Below are 18,975 nucleotides of genomic sequence, written 5' to 3' on the forward strand. Positions count from 1 at the left end.
GGTTGCGGTTGCATCTGAACCTGGAAGGTATGCTGATGTTCATGCTGTGGTGCCGGCGGGGGAGGGGCCTGACTCCGTTGTGGAATTGGAGGTCTGCGTGGTTGTCCCGGCATCCCGTGAACAGGGGACTCGGACGACACCGGGTGCTGGATCTGTTGTTGCATCGGAGATTGAAGATATGGCTGATGGGGGAGGGGCCGCGGGGGGGTGGACAGGGGAATGGTGGTGCATTTGCATGTGTGGCATAGAGAGCGGTTGGCCAGGCTGCTGGGGCAGGGATTGACTATGCGGCAAGTGAGAACCGGCATGTGAGGACATATGTTGGTTCTGTTGCTGATGCATGTGCTGGACTTGCGGCTGCCCAATGTGCTGATTTGGCTGCGCTTGCGAAGATTGATTCTGTTGGAACATGTGGAGGTTCTGCTGTTGCGGCAGGGACTGGCCCTGAAGCATCTGCGGTGGTGTTGGACAGGGCCGTTGGCGCGCCTCTTCATCAAGCGAAGAGGTTGCACGGTTCATTGCTGCCGTTGTGTCTGTCCCCTCACCCAATTGAGTGCTGGCCTCTGCTTGCGTCTGATCTCCACTAGCTGCGGCCGCAGCCGCCGCAGCCGCAGCGGCCACATCAGCCTTGCGAGGTCTCCCACGTGGGCGACCGGTGCCGGGTGCCTTGGGTTTGGCCGAAGCCGGCTTCCTTGGTTTAGGCGGTGGCAAGGGTTGACCCGTTGCGGCTGCCCATGCAATTTGATCAGCCTTACGAGGACGTCCACGTTTCCGCTTCAAAGGAGTCCCGTCCGGTCCTAGCATAGGCGTCCCCTTAGTTGTGCTGTTTGGTGCGGAGCCAGGAGCAGTCGGCGTCATATTCGCAGTGAATGAAGCCTGTCCTGGTTGGGGTACACCTGGAATAGATTCGCCGTTTTGGGCAGCCTGTGCGGCCTGCGCAGCAAGTCTGGCCGCTACTTCCTCCTTCCTCGGCCGTCCACGACGACGCTTCGCAGGCGGAGTGGCAATCTGGTCACCTCCAGCTGCGGCCGCGGCAGGCATCTGACCTTGTCCGTTGGTCTGTGTGGGAATAGTGCTAGGAACAGCCATTGGTGCATTGAGTTGAGGTTGAGCATGAGGCTGGGCCTGGGTTTGAACAGTCTGACCTTGAGCCGGGGCGGGCTTCTTCGGTTTGCCTTTCTTCTTCGGCACAGGACTTGTCTCGTCAGGTTTCATGACCGGGCTTTCCGTTACCGTAGGGACTACAGGTGCAGCTGGCTGGGACGAAGGTACGGCACCCGAGTGCGGCCCCTGGTAATGTTGGAATTGTGCCTGATGCGGAGATGGCTGGAATTGCGTCTGCTGTGGCTGAGTGAATTGCGTCTGGTGCGGGGCGTACTGATGGGATTGAGCTTGATGTTGTTGATATTGAGATGGGTGGAACGGAGGCTGGGTTTGTTGGGAAAAGGGCGACTGCTGTTGGTATGGGTTGTGCGCCTGAGTCTGCTGCAATTTCTGCATCCTCTGCTGCTCCAACTGCTGCTTCTGCTGGTGCTCAAGCCGCTGCTGCTCCACCCGTTGCTGATGCTGTTTTTGTTGCTCGAGCCTCTGCTGCTCTAGGCGATGTTGTTGCTGCTGCTGTTGTTGCTCTAATATCTTTTGCTCATCAAGCTTTTGCTGCTCTAATTCCTTCTGTTGCTCAAGCCGCTGTTGCTGTTCTAAGCGTTGCTGTTGTTCTAAACGCTGCTGCTGAATTTGTTTCTGTTGTTCCATCCTTTGCTGCTGCTCCATTCGTTGCTGCTGAAACTGCTGCTGTTGAATCTGCTGTTGCAACTGCTGGTGTGTCTGCTGAGGCGACTGCGGTTGTGATTGCGGCTGAGCCTGTCGCTGCTGATTCAAGGCAAACATTGATGGGCTAGCCATAGACGGACTGGCCGAGGTATGGGTATCCCTCTGTTGCATGCCCGCGTGAGGTAGTCTGTTCATTCCCTGCTGCGGTGAGGCAACATTCATGGGATGTCCATGAGTGAGGCCCGCTGTCCCCGGCTGCGGCCGGAGGTGGGCGATGGGATTAAACCCACGCTGGAGATTCTGCAGCCCCATAGGGTCTGGGTTGCGAGACATCAAATCCGGCGAGCTCTGCGCCGCAAACTGACCCGGAAATTGGCCAAAACTGCTGCTGGTGGGGTATCCGCCTAATGACCCCGATGTCGGGGTCATCTTGCGCATATCCGGAGATTGCGTTGCGGCGAAGTTCTGCTGAGGTTGCCCCCGAAAAATTGGCTTGTTTCCGGGGAATGGACTGCCATGCTGTGGTAGTGGCGGCCCCGCACCTAGCAAGGGCGACTGAGCATGCTGACGTTGAGGCTGTGGACCCAACGGATGTTGGGGTTGGACACCTTGATGTTGCTGTTGTTGAGGCTGCTGCGGCTGCTGAGGGTGAAATTGGTGACCACCGTAGTTCATCATTTTGTCAAATTTAGAAATGCGCTCGCACTTGGCCGTAAGCGGTAGAGAATGGAGTTATCCTTTTCGACCACGAACCATGCAAGGGCGAGAACTGTCAAAAATGATCAAAAACTAGCTTAAAAAGAGAAATTCAAATACAGAAGGGCGGTTTTCAACGAGACTGTGACCGATGTTGCGCCAGCGCCGCTGATAATTCTATGCGGAGAATCGCCACTTCAGTCGCGCCGAGGCCGCGTGTTTGTTGTTCCCTAGCAGCCTGAGGCCACAAGGCAACAAGGCAAGCAAGGCTACCGCGCACTCCCGATCGGGCTTAGCGGCTACGGAGACCGAGGCGAGTCGGTCAGCGCAGTTTGAGAAAATGAGTCCACGGTCGCGCAAAGGGACTCAGGGGAAGGGGAACAGCTGGGGGGATCCAGAGAGACAGCGCAGGTGAACCAAATCTATTTGCTAGAGGCCTTAACGGACGTCAGGGCCCAGCAGAAGTAGATTGGAGATGAAGTGGATGACGCTGGGCTGGAATCCTCGATGGCGAGGGAAAAAAACATTAAAAAATAAAATAAAAAATAAAAAAAAGAAATTGGGAAAAAACGGAATTTTCAGATTCTTCTCTCCACATCACGTGATGGCCCGCTTCAGTTCCCTTCACACTCTCTCTACCTACAACGATGCAGGTAGGATAATCGAATTCATTCATCATCTGAAGTTATAAATGTTTGAAGTTTTGAAGGACTACACTTCTATTTCTCTCTTCAGCTCGTTAACCCTCCCTTTCACACCTGGTCATCTGCTCATCTTCCGCAATCCTTGCAAAGTATAGAATCACACCCACTCACAAGTACTACACAAAGTACGTGTTACCTGAAAACTATGGGGACATCATTCTGCTTCCCTAATATCCTTGCCCTCGGCTATCCGAAGATCTGCCAACCAGGGCGAGAAAAGCTTGAAACCACCCCTTTCAAGGTGCCAATACTAAGGATGATCCACAATGCAACCACAAATTAGGAACGGATCGGCATGAAATTAACAGAGCACTATGTTGTAGATCATGAACATCTTCGATCTTATATTTTCGGGAATATCCAAGAATTATGATGGAGGGCCTTTTCTATTTTTGCTATTCTGACAAGAATACTTGGTCATGTATGTGGCCTTTGCTGAACACCGTAGGAAGGAACGTTATATGTACGGTAAGATAGCACCCCAACGTCTTTTTCGACGTCCCCCTTTTGTTCTTGGATATATATACACTTCATTGGCGGGGTCATGGCTAGAAGGATGAGCACTAAGTATAGAAGGTAGACAAGGTGTCAGGTTGGGCTTACTACTTTACTGCGTGCAATATACGAAGGCGGTAAAAAGCGCAAACCATATAGTTAGAGGATTTCTTATGTATAACCAGCGATACAGGCAAAGGATGACCACCCTTCACTGTAAGATTTATATCGGAGATAACTGGAACACGCAAGGAAAGCCACATATATATTTATATATATGGGCAGTGTAATATTCGAAAGCTATAACCTGTATGATCTTCTGGAAGATAGTCTTCCTAGTCTTTCTTAATGTCATTTTGATAAATGAAATCCTTGTCTCTATAGAGAAAGTGTCAATTTTGGCTTGCAGAATGACATCAAAATCCTTTGCCTCTGCTAGAAGTTGTGGATTTTATCACTGTCGTCTAGATGCTGATACCTGCAAAAGGTTGGAGAAGCAAGGTCAGACATAGGGCATTTCACGCACATTTCACGCACATTTCACGCACAATATGGACTGTGAACGTACAATCTGTTCAAAGATCCCCAGAGCGTCTCGTGTCGGTCGAGAAGCAAATCGCGTAAGCTCAGGGCCAGTATCCAACCATCCTCCATGGCGAACGTCGCCCCAGACCCAAACGCGCCTGGAAGGCCGTTAGCACTAGACATGAAAATGAAATTGAAATTATGACAGATGAACTTACCCGAAAAATAGTGACTGGAATCTCCAATAAAGTACCGCTTTATTCCAATCCGTTATCTTGTTCAGGCGAGGTCCAGCGAATGTTGCAAACTCTCTCCATTCCCCCCAGTCACCGCGCTTATTGCCTCTCTTATTCTTTGCATAAATATCCGTTTTACATGCCATTCAGACCCGCCTTTCATGTTTCCGATCGATACACCAAAGCTAAACAGTGAACGGAGACACCAACGCGATAGGTTCCAGGTCCCATTGGAAGGGTCGTTTTAGTTGCCCCGCCCGGTCTTAAGCCATCTTGGAAGACTAACCTTAGAGGCACGGTATCGCTTTGGCGGAAGAGCACTGGGCGACTTTTGTATGTACTAGGAGCAGTCCATGTCCGATTCTACATTCAGAGCAAGGGCCTGGATGCAGGTGGTGTGGGAGTAACTAAGCCATCGTGCTTCTCTCTAAAAGTAGTTTGTATTGTTAGATGCCTTATTCTAAATTTCGACGTGGAAGTTGCCGTGGGGTACGGACTATCGTCTTCTATTTTTTAGTAGATGGTAAGCGTCTTGAATGATGGTGTACTTTGGTCAGAGAGGATTACGATATTCTTCAAAGTCGGTATCCCACGATAGGGTTTATGTTAGTAGGACTGAAAAGATGCCAAGGTGCATTCTGCTCACTAATATTTAGATCACCCGAGGTTCACTACTTGATTCCGAAGATGATCTCAATAAGAAACATTCCATTGTAGATAGGTAAACAATAATCTGTCTTGGCTGTCTCCATCGACGCCCTAAGACGTGAACAGGTAGTATAAATAAGCATTGAAAGACAGGAGTACATCAGAAAGAAAACAAAAGGAGGACTTGTTTCATCATTCAACACGAAGGATGGACTGTAGGTTTAGCCCCAGGAAGAAACCCATGAGCTTTGAAAAAGCGCCTATCACGAATGGATACAAACGCCAATAGCCCAGTAAATCCACTTGAGAAGAACGAAGTTAGTAATAGAGCCGGATTGTCCCCTCGATTGATACTACTTACCACAGAAAGAAGACCAATGTAGCTGCAACACCACCCAACGCCCGACTGCTTCCGGTAGTCGACCCCCTAGTACCCATAATCGTGATTACAAACAGAGCAAACCAAAACACAGTATCTATAATATTCAATATCATGTACACTTTTGCACTTGCCCATCGTTTAAGTCGGTCCATATGGGAGGTCATGATTTGATATGCCATAAAAATAGCTGATTTGATGCACTTTGGTCATGGGTTAATGAATTCCATGAAGATACTAGAAAATAAGTGGGAAGATAACTCACCACGACAATGCCCCAAATATTAGTTCTTGTCTTCGGGGTGCCGCTGTCGGTAATACGTGCAATGATAAGAATGAAGACGATCAGGAGCAAGGTGCCGATTATGATGTGGAGCCGGAACTTGATCACCGGGCTTCTTTGGATTGATAGGTCCATTGTTGTAATTTGTAGCTTTTCTGTTGCTTCCTGTCTGATGCCTTGGACACTAATGGCTTCAATATGAGGACGAGTATAGGAGTAGTCGGTTCCGGGGATCTTGTATAAATCTTAAGATTAGCCATTTGTGCGGGGAAAAGCACGTATTTAAATATCCAAGTATGCATCCTAGGCCTCGTAATCGTTTAGAATGCATATTCAAGGCAGAATATTTTAAACTAATCTAAGAATAATTGTTAGAACTCTGAGAAATCTTGGTCTTGGCTCTACCTCGCATTCGTATTCATACCTTTATTCGGTAATGATCATCCACAGGGACCAAATGTTTTGGTTAAGGCTTCATTTTTTTTTTTTTCTTTTTATAATTTCATATTGCCTCCTGTTGATTGCCGAAAGAAAATTGTTTACAGTTTTGTCAGGATCCACCAAACTCAGTTTGCCTATGCCGTTCGTCGCCTATTGAATGGCCGTGTGTCGGTCCCCGAAGTCCTTGGGTACCGCATTCGTCGGTACGGGTGTTGACGTTGTCGTGGAGGAATTGGTCAAGGAGGTAACCTTCGCGCCTAGCTTATTAGACAATGTGCATGTCTAAGGCTGTGAGGACTATTACGATGAATCTCGACTCCGTCAAATCCGGCCTCGCGTGCTCGCTTTGCCGTAGCGGCATACTCCTGCATTGTATCTTGGATCTCCTGGACAGTCATGGCCCGAGGTGGCGAAGCTGCGTACTCAGATCCATCCAGTGCGTTCCCGCTGATTGGGATGTCACTGGCTCCAAGAATCTCCTTTCCTTCTATAAACGAAAAAACTGTGGCGCGGCTAACATGCCACAACTGACAGTATATATAGCCACCCATGGCATAGACGACGTCGTTAACCTACTTCCAGCCAGCGATCTGAGAGGGACTAAAGATGCCAGGCACTCCTGGATATCCAACAGCCTGAGAATGTTAGTTTCGCGAAAGAATCACACTGTTGAACTGCAAAATGGTTCCCATACATGTCTGCCAATCGGAGTCGCCTCGGTCAACATAAATCCTGCCTCCGAAGCTCGCTGCGAATGGTACTCGACATTAAGCTCATTCGGGACATAAACACCCTCGGACTCCTTGCCCGTCTCATCCGTGTCAGCGGTGCCAAAATGACGCGGTGCTTGAGAGTTAGAGCGTCCAGACGGAAGGAGTCGAATAAAGGGTCTTCCAGTTTTGGGGCTTCCATTCTTGACTTTCTCCATCCAAGGTGGGATTGGTTTGATCGGGTTAAATAGTGGGATGAAGGTTGGTTGTTGAAGGTGATCAGCTATCAAGGAAGACCACCCCCGATATAAAAGCCCAAGCCCCCCATCCTCGATTGTGCCTCGACTTACATATGTTCCTTTTGGGATGAATATCTTGTTTGTTGGGGGACCCTCCGAATTCATTGGCTTGGCTCCAGGTACATTCGATTTGGGAAATCTACCTAGAAGATGAGTGAATACAAGTTCCATCGACGACTATCTATCGAGCCTTCCGCATACCTAGCACAGACTAGAAATCGAGGAGCCGGAGGGGGTGATAGAGTGCTGGAGATCAGGAGTCTGAGGTCACCCTACTCAGCAGGAAGGTCCACGGTACTAAGTAGGTGCCTAAGTAAACTTCAAACCCAAAGGGTATTTAAACAGAAAGGGGAATTCCTGTTAAGAGTCCCAAATTTCAGCAGCTACTGACCTTCCAGACTTGACTAACTCAGTGCTCAGGGTATTAGTTACCCGGTAGCTTTACACGTAGATTACACCATGAACGAGAAATAATCCTGCAACCACTGCCCTATGAGACCCACCTGGTCAGCTTTCCAAGTATCAATAGCACCAACATATCCGTCGGGCCTCACGACAGAGATCCCAATCCTCTCGTTCAAATCCCCAAACCACTTCTCAGTACAATTCGGCCGTCCAATATTGTCGACATACAAAGTCCACCGACTAGCCTGCAGTATATTCGACAGATCGGCAATTTCAAAGTCAGACTGAGCAGACTGCGTGACCATTGCAAATGTAAATGCATTGGAGAGAGTAGTGTAGCGCTGAATCTGAATAAAGCCATCCGAGTGAGAAAGCCCCCTCGGTTGCTTTTGATATGAGTGAGCGGCCCGCTCACTCACACCAGCAAGCACGGATCGCAGCTGTTGACAAATATTGTCTACTGATTCGCGCGAACAGCATATATCTGGCACGAAAAAATAGATCTTGAATTGCCCCAGCAGCGGAATATCTAGCTGGATATCGACCGGATTTGAACCAATATAGCGAGTGACCTTTGCTGGGAGCTGAAGCATCCCAGGTTGGAGATGAGTTGTTGCAGCAGGTGCTTGTGTCAACGTCCCTGGTGCATATTCGGCTCCAACGCCGGATATGAATCAAATGTTGTCCTCGAAGTTCTTAGCCAGTGCTGTGTCGCCTGCTGCAAATGCCTTGCAGTGATCGACGTCAAAGTTGATAAGGTCATATGCTATCTTTTGTCTTTCTTCCTCGTAGGTGTGGAGTATCGTTGGCTTGGCAAGTCCTCGGACTAGGAGGTTGAGTTTCCATGCAAGGTTGAAGCTGTCGTGCATACTTGTGTTGGCACCTTGGGCTGCAAGAGCCGAGTGACAGTGGCCAGCCTGTGTATCGGTTAGGGTAGGATGAGATGAGATCTACGTCGATATCGACATACATCACCTGCAATGAATATCTTTGCCTCTGGATCCATGAAGCGTTTCGCGACCCGTTGGCCCACAACATATGTTCCAAACCACTCCACTGTCTTCCACTCGAGGCTAAATGGAAGCATTGCCTCCCTGGCTCGATCCATGACATATTCAGTCGAGGCTTTTGATTTTTCCACTCGCTCCCCGTTGGTTGAACTCAACTCAACATATACTCGAGTCATACCTTTCTCCCGTGGAATCCACAAGATCGACCCAGCGGAATGAGACCGCACTGCGACCTTGCTCCATATATCAGGGAAGTTCGTATCAACCACACCTATTTTATCAGCCAACGTACTTACCAGTGATCCGACGGACGTACCATCTAGCACTCCCCAAGCCGCATTTGTTAATTCGCCCTCAAGCTCAGCACCCGGAATGAAAGACCTAACTTTAGATCGAGCTCCATCACAACCTATCAGATAATCGGCTCTGATCTTGTGAGAAGTATTGGTAGTAACATCCTCATACATAATATCCAGCTGTGTGGTTCCATCCACCCGTGAGCACGACACAAACTTGCTATTGCGTGTGACACACACACCCCGTGCCTCCATATCATCGATCATCAACTCCTCAACCATTCCCTGGTGGGCCAGCAATATATATGGATCGGAGGCACCGACGTGCTCGGGGTAGTGGGTTTTGCGGCCTGTACGTTTCAGCGACTCATTGGCGGTTGACTCCTGGTAATTTTGTTAGCCCGATCAAGGAGCAACCGACTGAAATCATACCCAGAAAGAAATATCGTAAACCCGAGCGCCGTTCTTGAGCAATGAATCCGCCAACCCAAGTAGTCTGAATGTCTCGATGGTCTTGGGTTGCATTCCGTCGGCCTTCCCGGTGGATGTTTTGTCGGGACGATCGTCCAAAATCACCACCGCGATTCCGAAACGAACAAGATTACATCTGCAAAGACCTTAGTATCCAGGATTGAAAAAGATGGAGTGACATACGCTAGCATCAACCCTGATGGTCCTGCGCCCACCACCACGACGGTAGTGGAAGCATCGACACGGCCGATTCTGTAACCTTCGTGGTCTGCACTCGGTGACATTATGAAATTCGATGTGTTAGTTGGCGAATCCCTGAATTCCCTTTCTATATATATTTCTTCAAATTGATGCGGGGAAGCCCCCCTCTTCACTGCAGGTGTTTATCACCATCGTGTCACCCCGCCGTCCACAACTATGTCCGACCCGGCCATGTACGAATTCGCATCGCTTGCTAGGAATACACACGCCCCCATAATGTCTTCCGGTTCAGCAATTCGGCCATTCATGGCTTCGGATTTCCAGCCGTCCAGGAGATGGGAGAACTGGCCATTAGCGCATGACCTGGATACTCTGTTCTGGGGGAACTTACTGAAGCCGTCATTTCTGTCTTAACGTATCCCGGAGGGATGGAATCGACTCGGATACCCTATTATACTGACTTAGTTTCGTTCATAGACGAACTATTTACGATAATCTCACACATTCGGCTTACTCTTTTGCGATGGCCGGACACATCGATCTAACTGCGCCCTTTGAGCCACAGTAAGCCGAACATAGCTGCCTGCGCACAGCGATATGGCTCGCCATACTGGCTACTAACACGATACTACCGTGTGTTGTCTTGTTCGCGATCATTTGCTTAGCTGCAAGCTGGGCAGTGAAGTAAAGTCCGAGCACATTGATACATAGTAGATCCTGATGATCCTTGTATGTAAACTCAAGTTGGAGTCGAGTCGAATAAAGATAGTCAGAATTTCCGATGTGTCTATCGATCATAACCTGTCTCACAGGAGACCGGACGGTATTCAACGAAATATCCCGCACCCGGGTTCTGTTACACACCCATCACAATGGCTCCTCAAATCCACATCAAACAGCAAGATATTCGACCCCCGTCATGCCAAATGAAAGTTGTCATCGTCGGAGCAGGCCTTGCAGGACTTGGTTCTGCAATAAGTTGTGCGCTCGCCGGGCACAAAGTCCAGGTTCTCGAGGCAACCCGGGAGATCAAAGAGGTCGGGGCAGGTATCCAGATTCTACCCAACAGCTCGCGTGTACTGCAGCACTGGGGTCTGGAAAAGGCCTTGAGGCCGCACATGACCTTTCCCCGGGTCTGCAATTTTCTTGGATGGAAGGGAAATCCCATTTCGTCCTTGGACTTACACGCGTCGGAGAGTGACTACCCGGGCACTTGGTATCGGGACTTCCATCGTGCGGACCTGCATCAATGTCTGGTAGATAGAGCGCTCGAGTTGGGAGTCAATATTACCTGCAATGCTCGTGTGGTGGATGTGACTGTGGGCGAGGATGGGACCAGAGCTACAGCGACTGCGGCAGATGGGAGACAGTGGATTGGAGATCTTGTCGTTGGGGCGGATGGAGTGTTTGGGAAATTGACGGAGAAATTGCTGGGCCGAGTCGACCCGCCGATCAAGACTGGTGATCTTGCATACCGTTTGTTGTTGTCGACAGAGAAGATGCTGAAGGATCCCGACCTTGCCCAATTGGTGACAGACCCTCAGGTCAACTACTGGTTGGGTCCAGATGCTCATGCAGGTACGTATCTCTTCACGGCGTGATTTCGATTTCTAATTGTGTAGTAAACTATGTTCTTCGCGGCGGAGAGTTGTTTAACATGGTACTGCTTGTCCCCGACGATATCCCTGAGGAACTTTTAGCATCGACGATCGAAGGGAATGTGGAAGAGATGTGTGCGTTGTTCAAAGACTGGGATCCTCGGTACATTATATACCTTTCACCATTCGCAATCAGCTGCTAATCTTAGCAGCATCCCCAAGCTCCTAAAGCTATGCGAGTCTGTCCAGAAATGGCGTCTCTGCATTCGATTCGGAGACTTTGACTGGACTCATCCCTCCGGGGCGTTTTTAATGCTGGGCGATGCAGTTCACGCTACGTTGCCGTATTTGGCCTCTGGGTACGACTGTCTTCCTCGTTTGGCTTCACACTTTCTAACAATCACAGTGCAGGGATGTCATTCGAGGACGGAGCAGTTCTCGGCGAATGCCTCTCTCGACTCCCTAATAGCCGTGACACCTCTAAGACATCGGCAGACTTCCTGGCAGCCAAAAAACACGCCCTTGCCGTCTTCCAGGAGTGTCGCAAGCAACGAACAAAGATGGTTGTAGAGCGGGGGAATGTACAACAATACCTCTACCACCTACATGACGGCGCTGAACAGGAAGAAAGAGATCGCAAGATGCAGATGGTCCCAACTCTTGAGGGAGAAGCACTGGCTTGGAGAGATCCAGGTCTTGCACCGAAATTATTGGGATATGACCACATTGCAGATGTGCGTGTTCGTTTCACTCGTTGAACTCCACTAACTGTGAACAGGCTGATCGTAGGTGGAGTAAATCATTAGGAACTGGCACTGTTGAGTCAAGACTGTAGTTCGAAAGCATATATTCCAGCCTATCATGTATCAGAACTAGTCTTTCCTGTGGTCTTTTTAGTGGTCTTTCCCGTGGTCTCTTTTCAGTTTTCCCCCGTTCTCCGATGGACGTTAACAACAACAACTTTTCAGTTTTCCAAAGTCCATTCCAGCTGGAGTTGTTGACACTACTGTATAGGGCCAAAAAAGCAGAGAGGAGAGAGTTGTATTGGGAGAAGGGAAGCGAGCTTCCACAACTATCTACCTAGACTACGAGGGTCGATGCCTGGACCCACATGCATACATGTACATAACAGTGGTACATACCTCAAGGATGTTGAAGGGAACTTTGGCTCCTTTCGCGTCTTCGTCTCCGACCTCTTGGACTAGGTCGGCTCACATGAATCCGAGCAGAATGTTCATATTCCTGTTCGCGACTTGGTTGGTTGAGAAATCAGAAAGTTCAGTCTTTCCTCATGACTAGACCTTGCTGGCTGGAATAGGCTTCAATTATCCGGGCTTTCATTCGTACGAAGATCGTAATAGCCATGACCTGTGAAGGTTATTAGGAATATATTAGCCCTTCAGGAATACGACTGTGTCTCAAGTCTGTACCCATTGGGATGGTATTGTACTCCAGGCAGTCATCGCCCTCTAGTCGTGTGATCATAGCTGCAGCAATTGTCATCGCCTCTGCCCGGGACAGCTCGTCGCTTGGCTCCCGTTCAATCAAAATCGTGACCATAGTATGCGAGGGTGGTCCTTTTGGATAAGACAATTTCTTCGGCACAAACGTACAGCCCGGCGACCATCATAACGATCCATACAAAGCTCCTCTGAATTCCTCGGCGAAAACCAATCGTTCACCACCGCCACTATAAAGCGTATGTTAGTATACTGACCTTGACCGAGTGTCAAGGCTAGGTGGGACTTCATTGCCTCCTCGGCGGAAGTCCCGGCGGAACAGGAAAAACATCCGTTCCAGAGCAGAATAGACATACCGGACCTGGGAATGAAGCCCACTAAATTGGCGGCACTGGGCGTTATCCCATCTCTCGGTGGTGCGCTTTAGCTTTTCCTCGCCTTTGGAGTCGGTAACAAGAACAGGGGCAACCCATGCAGCACCTTGAGGTCGAAAGAAAATGGGCTTCGGGGAATTGAGGTGCTTGCCATCCTCATCTAACTCCAAGAGTTGACAATCGACGCCAACAAACCTGTAAGAGGTGGGCTAAATCAGGTCGAAGGTGTAATTTTCGGCGTTGGTGTCAACTTTGTCAATAGCTGCAATGACTTGGTCACGGGCTTGCAAAACCTCCTCTGCCCGTTTGCGCGTCCGCGTGGATGATTTGGTAGGCATAATAATTGTCAGAGCTAAAGGCCAAGTGGAAGTTCGTTTAAGAAATAAGGGATGATGTGGTTGGAAAGTTTGGGGTCAACGCTGACCGGGGGAAGTATTCTGAAGGTACGGGCTGCCTAAGGCTTCTATAACACCTTGGAACCTTGTCCTTCGTTTTACAGCCTTGGGGCTTTGTCTCTATTCTCAATATATACCTACATTTCATCCATGTGCTTCGTCAACAGGTAACCATCTCAAACCTGTCGAAAGGGTCTTTACGGAAAGCCAAACCATGCAGATATTCCTTAGTGGCTTGCCGAACTACGTGCGATGCATGTCATCACATTGACTATCCGTAGTGTGACGCAAGACTCTTTGCTAGGTACAAATCTTTTATTGAAACATCATGCATGTGTAATGTGCCTGAACCCGTTCTCTGTTGTAACTTCACTACCCTCTTTGCTGTCCCTAGGAAATCTCTAAATACCATTCCAAAACATGGCACCAGAGCTTCACCCTATCCAGGGGTTTCCGGAATCAACGCAAACTGTCTCCGTTTCCTTGATTGATTGGTACATTCATTCCCTCAGTCTCTCAGCGTTTAGGGATGAGCAATACGCTAATTTTGTACAGTGGTGCTCGCCTAGATCTGCCCGCAGAACACTTCCTTTTTCCAAACATAGAAGGGCACGAGCGCCTTCAAATCCCCTCATATTCATTCCTAATAGCCCACCCATCAAAAGGTCAGGTACTATTCGATCTGTCCCTACGAAAGGACATTCAGAGTCTCGCCCCAGTCGTCGCGAATCGAATAAACAACCCAAATGTCGGATGGAAAGTGTCCGTTCCTCAGGATGTGCCGGATACACTGATCGCGAATGGAATTGAACTAAGTGAGATCAAAACTATCTTTTGGTCTCATCAACACTTCGAGCATCGGCGATCCATGCAAATTCCCGAGCAGCACAGAGTTAGTTGTTGGTCCGGGATTCACGCAGGCATATACCCCAGGGTATCCGGATAATCCGGAGTCGCCGGTGAAGGCGGCTGATTTGAAGGGGCGTCGAGTGAATGAACTCGATTTCAACAATGGCCGACAGGCTATTTCTATCGGCCGCTTCAAAGCTTTTGATTGGTTCGAAGATGGAAGTTTCTATCTTCTAGATGTTCCGGGTCATGCCGCTGGTCATATCTGTGGCTTTGCTCGTGTAAAGCCTGATTCTTTTATCTTAATGGGCGGTGTAAGTCAACGGGGATGTTTACCATAACGGCACTAACAGAATTCAGGACTGTGCCCATCATCCCGGAGAATTTCGGCCTTCGAAGATTGCCCCCATCCCGAAGGATCTTACTCCCCTGCATGTAGCGGCGCGTTCAAAACAGGCGACCGTATCACCCGGGAACATTGCTGAGAAGATCAAAACGCAGTCTGATATCGAGCGGTCACCGATCTATAAGGCTGCTGAATTGTTTACTTACGAAATGCCGAAACAGAAGTGGAGTCTCCAAGGCATCCAAGAACTTGACGCTTGTGAAAATGTGCTTGTGATAATAGCTCACGACGGTGGTATTCTTCCTGTACTCCAGCAGGCAAATGGAAAGCAACCGTCCTTCCTTTTCCCAAAGGGGGAATTGAACGAATGGCAGGAGAATGACATCAAGGAGGCCATTAAGTGGCATTTCTTGTCTGATCTGGCAATTCGTTTGAACTCACAACGGTAAACCTCTACATTCCTTTAGTGGTTTGCGAAATTGCCTCGGAACGTGTTGCATCCAGATCATATACATTATAGCTCTACGGGATTGATCCCTGTGTTGGGTCGTCGGATCGCTGCGCATCACTGTTACGAGTGGTATCGGCAGGAAACAAATTTAAGGTTCTTGCCCTAGTAATGCACCTGTTAGTTAGATTAATACCTAGAGACTACGACCCGCAATCTCATTAAGAAGACCTCGTGGACAAATAAAAGGTCAAGCACGACCTATATCATGAATTCGCTAACCAATAACAACAGTAACCTCGCAACAGTAACTCCATTCCTTCGAACCCCTGCGTACCCAACCCCCTACGGCGGCCCGATGTACCTCTTTCGAGTCTTTCCGTCAGCTTGTTCCTCGCCATCACCGTCTCGTCCGTCTCACTGGCCTTCGACGTGGGCGGATCTATTCAATCCAAGCGGGTTATCCCCAGTCTGCTTCTGCCCCCCAAGGCTAGCAACATTACTCTTCACACCTTCTCCAGCGCTCCTCGCGGTATTCCCAACCCCCTGTGTTGCGCCCGAGACTGTTTCGCCGAGGCCGCTTGTTGCGTTGCCCACCGTTGACCCGAGACCGCCAACTGTGTTGCCCACTGTGTTTGACACGCCGCCGACTGTCTTGCCCACGGTATCGCCTATGTTACCGAGGAGTCCGGCTATCAGTATTTGATTAGTTGAGTTTTGGGTTTGGGTTCTGGTGTACGGAAGACTTACGGTTTTGTTCGTTGGACATGGTGCTTTATGTTCTGTAGATATGTGATTCAAAAAGGTGTTTTGATGTTGGCGTTCATTGAGATTATGGTAGTCGCAGGAATCGTCTTTATTTATATCAACGCCACGACCTGAAACAGGTTACATAGCCATGATATAATAGTGCAACATCCATCACTTTCTGGCAGCAACGTGATCGGGCCTGGATAGATTGATCTGACGTATAGCTGTACCCCCTGTTCCCCGCAGCGTGGATAATGGGACATCATTATTGGTTGATATTCTCCGGTCGCCTCCAGTGGCTGAGGGAATGTTTCTAGAATGTCTGTTATATTAAACGGCTGTGGCGAATGATGGATTCCTGGTGAGGGCTTGTTGTTGCGAGGTCTCTAATTGGAAGTGTGATGTCATTTTCGTGACCGACGCTTCAATTGGGTGGACCCGGCCAGGATGTTTTATATTAACTGTACGATGATCTCATGTCTGTCAAAGTAATTGTCTCCAGCGGTGGATCGGTTCATCAAGGCTATTTACTATTTAGAAGAGCAGGGTCATCAACCACTCGTCATGTACACCAGACCATACCTAACATGGGCCTAACAACGAACGACAAATTGCAACGGCATATTCAAAGACTCGCCTTTCCGCGGGACTCATATGGCATCAACAGAACAAGTATGCCTGCTGCGATGAACAGCGCCCCGCTAACATAAACGGGAGCGGGGGTTGTGAGATCAGCGAACATGGCAATTATAGGAGCCATGATACCGAAAATTCGATTTGCAGACGCGGTTAATGCGTTGCCCGTACCGCGGTCCTTCGTGAGGAAGATCTCGGGGGTATAGGCGTATAACACGGCGTACATGAGACTGCTCATGAAATTAAAGGCGCAGTTCCAGCCTAGCAGAGCATTTGATGTGGTAGCTGTTGTTGACGCAAGAAGGAAGGCTCCAGTTATAGCAGTCGAACTGCTAAGTGCGCCCTTCCGCCCGAAGCCAGGTAGTTCGACCAGCACTCCACCAAGCAGACAGCCTGGAATGCCCATAGCGGCAATAATCAACGAGTTGCGATATGTGATGTATGTGGATCCATCACCAAATTCAGCACCTCGGGACTGCTGGATGTATGGGAGGAACGCATTGTATAGTGGGAAGCCGAGACCAATGAACGCCCAGACAAGGATGATCAAGGTTGTAGCCCATGCTCGCTTGGGTGTATCGAAGAGAGCGCGGACATGATCAAACCGCACAGCTTCTAGGCGTTGGCGGATGATGTTTGCCGCACTAACATGCTGTATCTCACCCTGGTCGAACGCGTCGAGCTCAGCTTTGGTCAGATCTGAGGTTTTCCCATTCCTCCTCGCAACTTCGTGGACAACGTCCACGGCCTGCTCATTCCTCCCCTTTCCCATGAGGTACTTGGGAGACTCGAAAATGGTGAAAAAAACAAACCGACCGATGAACATGATTATCGCAATGCCACCCATTACAATCATGAACCATCGCCATCCCATGTTGTCAGCTTTCGTACATCCTTCTGCCGAACCACAAGTCCTATATCCAAGCAGCGGCCAGCCAATCAAATTGGCGACCACTTGCGCCAAAGCCCAGTCAATCGACAAGATAGTCAACAGGTACTGATGCGATCCAGGTAAGAACTCGAGGAAGATAGCCGAGTCAACCGGGAGATTCCCACCGACCCCGACAGACCATAAAGCCGCAAAAGTACAAATGGCTGCAAAATTGGGCGACCCCGCTGCGACCATGCCAAATACCGCCGTGATCCCAATTGTCAAGTTGAACGCCCATCTGCGACCGAAGATATCGCATCCAAATCCCCAAAACACAGCACCGACCAGCAACCCGATGTTTTGCGCGAGTGTCAACAACGGTGCTTTCGAGGGATGGAACTCATTCGAGACTGCAGGGAGAATCAGAGAGGTAACGATCGGCCACAAGTTGTCGCTCGCCCAGCCGAATCCTATCACCACGAAAAGCTGCCATTGGTATCGGCCCATGCCGATCGTTTGGATTGCGTGGTTGAGAACCTCGGCTTTGGCTTTGTAGTTCGCGTCGGGACCCTCATCTTGAGGGACAGCTGGGCTCTCGATCGCCGTTGGCTCCCGGCCACGCGGTTTTGTTGGTTCTGACATTTTGTGTTGAGAACGTGAAATGGGTAGGAACGAGGCAGGAAGGGGCCACGGTTCAAAGGGTGGCTCGCCACATTCTCGCTCTAACCCCGATCAGCTTGGAAACAACATATGTCTAATCATGTCCCATGCAGCAGTCTGTAGATCAACCTTATTCAGAGATTTCTTTCTTTTTTCTTCGCTTCGATTGGATGGTTTGATGGCGTGATCGATGGGTGGTTTCGTGTCAGAGTCGGCAAGTGTGCATCGTCCCAATTCGGAGGGCGACTCCCCTGCACAATGCAGGGATCTTATTCTCGTCACGTGTGAGGCTTTGAAGGCATTTTTATCTTGATGGAATCAAAGGTTGAAGTCTCCTATGAGGACCAATTACCATCTACCGAGACTCATGCAATTTTCATCCCATACTACTCCCGATACCATTACACCATGAATACCGCACCTCTGCCCTGGACCTAGTTCATTGTTTCTAGTGTTATCGATTTCAGTCTCGAGGACTGGACTTCTATTTCCTAGCGCCCCGTGCGGTATACATCACCCTGCGGGCCGATCAACCATCACGTGTTATGTGTAACAGCCACCGGCTTTATATCTTTGCTTTTGGCCCCTTTTGTCTCTGACCTCGTATTTTCAATCCGAATCATGATGGAAGGGCACCCTATACTACTAAGTCCTGAAGGTACTCTAGGCATCGTTGCCCTCGGAGGTGCTGGGTGTATCCATCGGGATTCCAGCTGTTGTGACAAAGTTATTAAGGCACCTCCAAAATACAATGTAGAAGGCTGCAGCCTGAAGGTCATCAAATCTGTTGAAATCAGAGAAGAGTTTTCGGAGCTATGCATCAATCGCGAGGAACTTGTCTACCAAGCCCTTCCAAAAGATGACCCGAACATCTTGAACTGCCTTGCTATCACGGATATTGGAATTCACTTCCCCTATTTACGGCACGGGGATGTGCGAAAGTACCTGCAAGAGCATTCGCAGTCATTGGATACAGTCTGGAGATCGATGGATCAAAAGCGCGATTGATGCTATTGCCA

The 18,975-nt window shown here is 49.3% G+C and overlaps 12 protein-coding genes across 12 annotated transcripts; 3 read left to right on the top strand and 9 right to left on the bottom strand.

Annotated features, from left to right (window-relative positions):
- Window positions 1-39: 39 nt before the first annotated feature.
- Window positions 40-2,448, bottom strand: N7489_001500 (uncharacterized protein; the record flags this gene model as incomplete). The annotated part of the gene is made up of 1 exon (XM_056707255.1): window positions 40-2,448. The coding sequence occupies one exon, from the start codon at window positions 2,446-2,448 to the stop codon at window positions 40-42; it is 2,409 nt and encodes an 802-aa protein (XP_056571557.1).
- Window positions 2,449-4,100: 1,652 nt separating this feature from the next.
- N7489_001501 (uncharacterized protein) lies at window positions 4,101-4,373 on the bottom strand (the record flags this gene model as incomplete). Its single annotated transcript, XM_056707256.1, has 2 exons — window positions 4,101-4,143; window positions 4,234-4,373. The coding sequence occupies 2 exons, from the start codon at window positions 4,371-4,373 to the stop codon at window positions 4,101-4,103; spliced, it is 183 nt and encodes a 60-aa protein (XP_056571558.1).
- An 897-nt stretch (window positions 4,374-5,270) lies between these two features.
- Window positions 5,271-5,871, bottom strand: N7489_001502 (uncharacterized protein; the record flags this gene model as incomplete). Its single annotated transcript, XM_056707257.1, has 3 exons — window positions 5,271-5,376; window positions 5,436-5,656; window positions 5,719-5,871. 3 exons carry the CDS (start codon window positions 5,869-5,871, stop codon window positions 5,271-5,273), a joined length of 480 nt encoding a protein of 159 aa, XP_056571559.1.
- Window positions 5,872-6,286: 415 nt separating this feature from the next.
- On the bottom strand, window positions 6,287-7,105 carry N7489_001503 (uncharacterized protein; the record flags this gene model as incomplete). The annotated part of the gene is made up of 4 exons (XM_056707258.1): window positions 6,287-6,438; window positions 6,482-6,690; window positions 6,754-6,812; window positions 6,872-7,105. The coding sequence occupies 4 exons, from the start codon at window positions 7,103-7,105 to the stop codon at window positions 6,287-6,289; spliced, it is 654 nt and encodes a 217-aa protein (XP_056571560.1).
- Window positions 7,106-7,638: 533 nt separating this feature from the next.
- On the bottom strand, window positions 7,639-8,184 carry N7489_001504 (uncharacterized protein; the record flags this gene model as incomplete). The annotated part of the gene is made up of 1 exon (XM_056707259.1): window positions 7,639-8,184. One exon carries the CDS (start codon window positions 8,182-8,184, stop codon window positions 7,639-7,641), a length of 546 nt encoding a protein of 181 aa, XP_056571561.1.
- Window positions 8,185-8,265: 81 nt separating this feature from the next.
- Window positions 8,266-9,652, bottom strand: N7489_001505 (uncharacterized protein; the record flags this gene model as incomplete). The annotated part of the gene is made up of 5 exons (XM_056707260.1): window positions 8,266-8,508; window positions 8,562-8,872; window positions 8,918-9,281; window positions 9,330-9,504; window positions 9,552-9,652. The coding sequence occupies 5 exons, from the start codon at window positions 9,650-9,652 to the stop codon at window positions 8,266-8,268; spliced, it is 1,194 nt and encodes a 397-aa protein (XP_056571562.1).
- A 789-nt stretch (window positions 9,653-10,441) lies between these two features.
- N7489_001506 (uncharacterized protein) lies at window positions 10,442-12,043 on the top strand (the record flags this gene model as incomplete). Its single annotated transcript, XM_056707261.1, has 6 exons — window positions 10,442-11,147; window positions 11,192-11,330; window positions 11,380-11,526; window positions 11,574-11,901; window positions 11,946-11,952; window positions 12,003-12,043. The coding sequence occupies 6 exons, from the start codon at window positions 10,442-10,444 to the stop codon at window positions 12,041-12,043; spliced, it is 1,368 nt and encodes a 455-aa protein (XP_056571563.1).
- Window positions 12,044-12,793: 750 nt separating this feature from the next.
- N7489_001507 (uncharacterized protein) lies at window positions 12,794-13,339 on the bottom strand (the record flags this gene model as incomplete). The annotated part of the gene is made up of 3 exons (XM_056707262.1): window positions 12,794-12,857; window positions 12,885-13,210; window positions 13,253-13,339. The coding sequence occupies 3 exons, from the start codon at window positions 13,337-13,339 to the stop codon at window positions 12,794-12,796; spliced, it is 477 nt and encodes a 158-aa protein (XP_056571564.1).
- A 477-nt stretch (window positions 13,340-13,816) lies between these two features.
- N7489_001508 (MBL fold metallo-hydrolase) lies at window positions 13,817-15,040 on the top strand (the record flags this gene model as incomplete). Its single annotated transcript, XM_056707263.1, has 4 exons — window positions 13,817-13,890; window positions 13,952-14,288; window positions 14,317-14,559; window positions 14,606-15,040. 4 exons carry the CDS (start codon window positions 13,817-13,819, stop codon window positions 15,038-15,040), a joined length of 1,089 nt encoding a protein of 362 aa, XP_056571565.1.
- A 416-nt stretch (window positions 15,041-15,456) lies between these two features.
- N7489_001509 (uncharacterized protein) lies at window positions 15,457-15,808 on the bottom strand (the record flags this gene model as incomplete). The annotated part of the gene is made up of 2 exons (XM_056707264.1): window positions 15,457-15,731; window positions 15,790-15,808. 2 exons carry the CDS (start codon window positions 15,806-15,808, stop codon window positions 15,457-15,459), a joined length of 294 nt encoding a protein of 97 aa, XP_056571566.1.
- A 606-nt stretch (window positions 15,809-16,414) lies between these two features.
- On the bottom strand, window positions 16,415-17,938 carry N7489_001510 (putative sugar transporter; the record flags this gene model as incomplete). The annotated part of the gene is made up of 1 exon (XM_056707265.1): window positions 16,415-17,938. The coding sequence occupies one exon, from the start codon at window positions 17,936-17,938 to the stop codon at window positions 16,415-16,417; it is 1,524 nt and encodes a 507-aa protein (XP_056571567.1).
- A 639-nt stretch (window positions 17,939-18,577) lies between these two features.
- On the top strand, window positions 18,578-18,964 carry N7489_001511 (uncharacterized protein; the record flags this gene model as incomplete). Its single annotated transcript, XM_056707266.1, has 1 exon — window positions 18,578-18,964. One exon carries the CDS (start codon window positions 18,578-18,580, stop codon window positions 18,962-18,964), a length of 387 nt encoding a protein of 128 aa, XP_056571568.1.
- Between the last annotated feature and the right edge of the window lie 11 nt (window positions 18,965-18,975).

The sequence above is a fragment of the Penicillium chrysogenum genome (assembly GCF_028827035.1).
Source record: "Penicillium chrysogenum strain IBT 35668 chromosome Unknown utg000001l_segment0_segment0, whole genome shotgun sequence".
In the NCBI taxonomy this organism is placed as follows: domain Eukaryota; kingdom Fungi; phylum Ascomycota; class Eurotiomycetes; order Eurotiales; family Aspergillaceae; genus Penicillium; species Penicillium chrysogenum.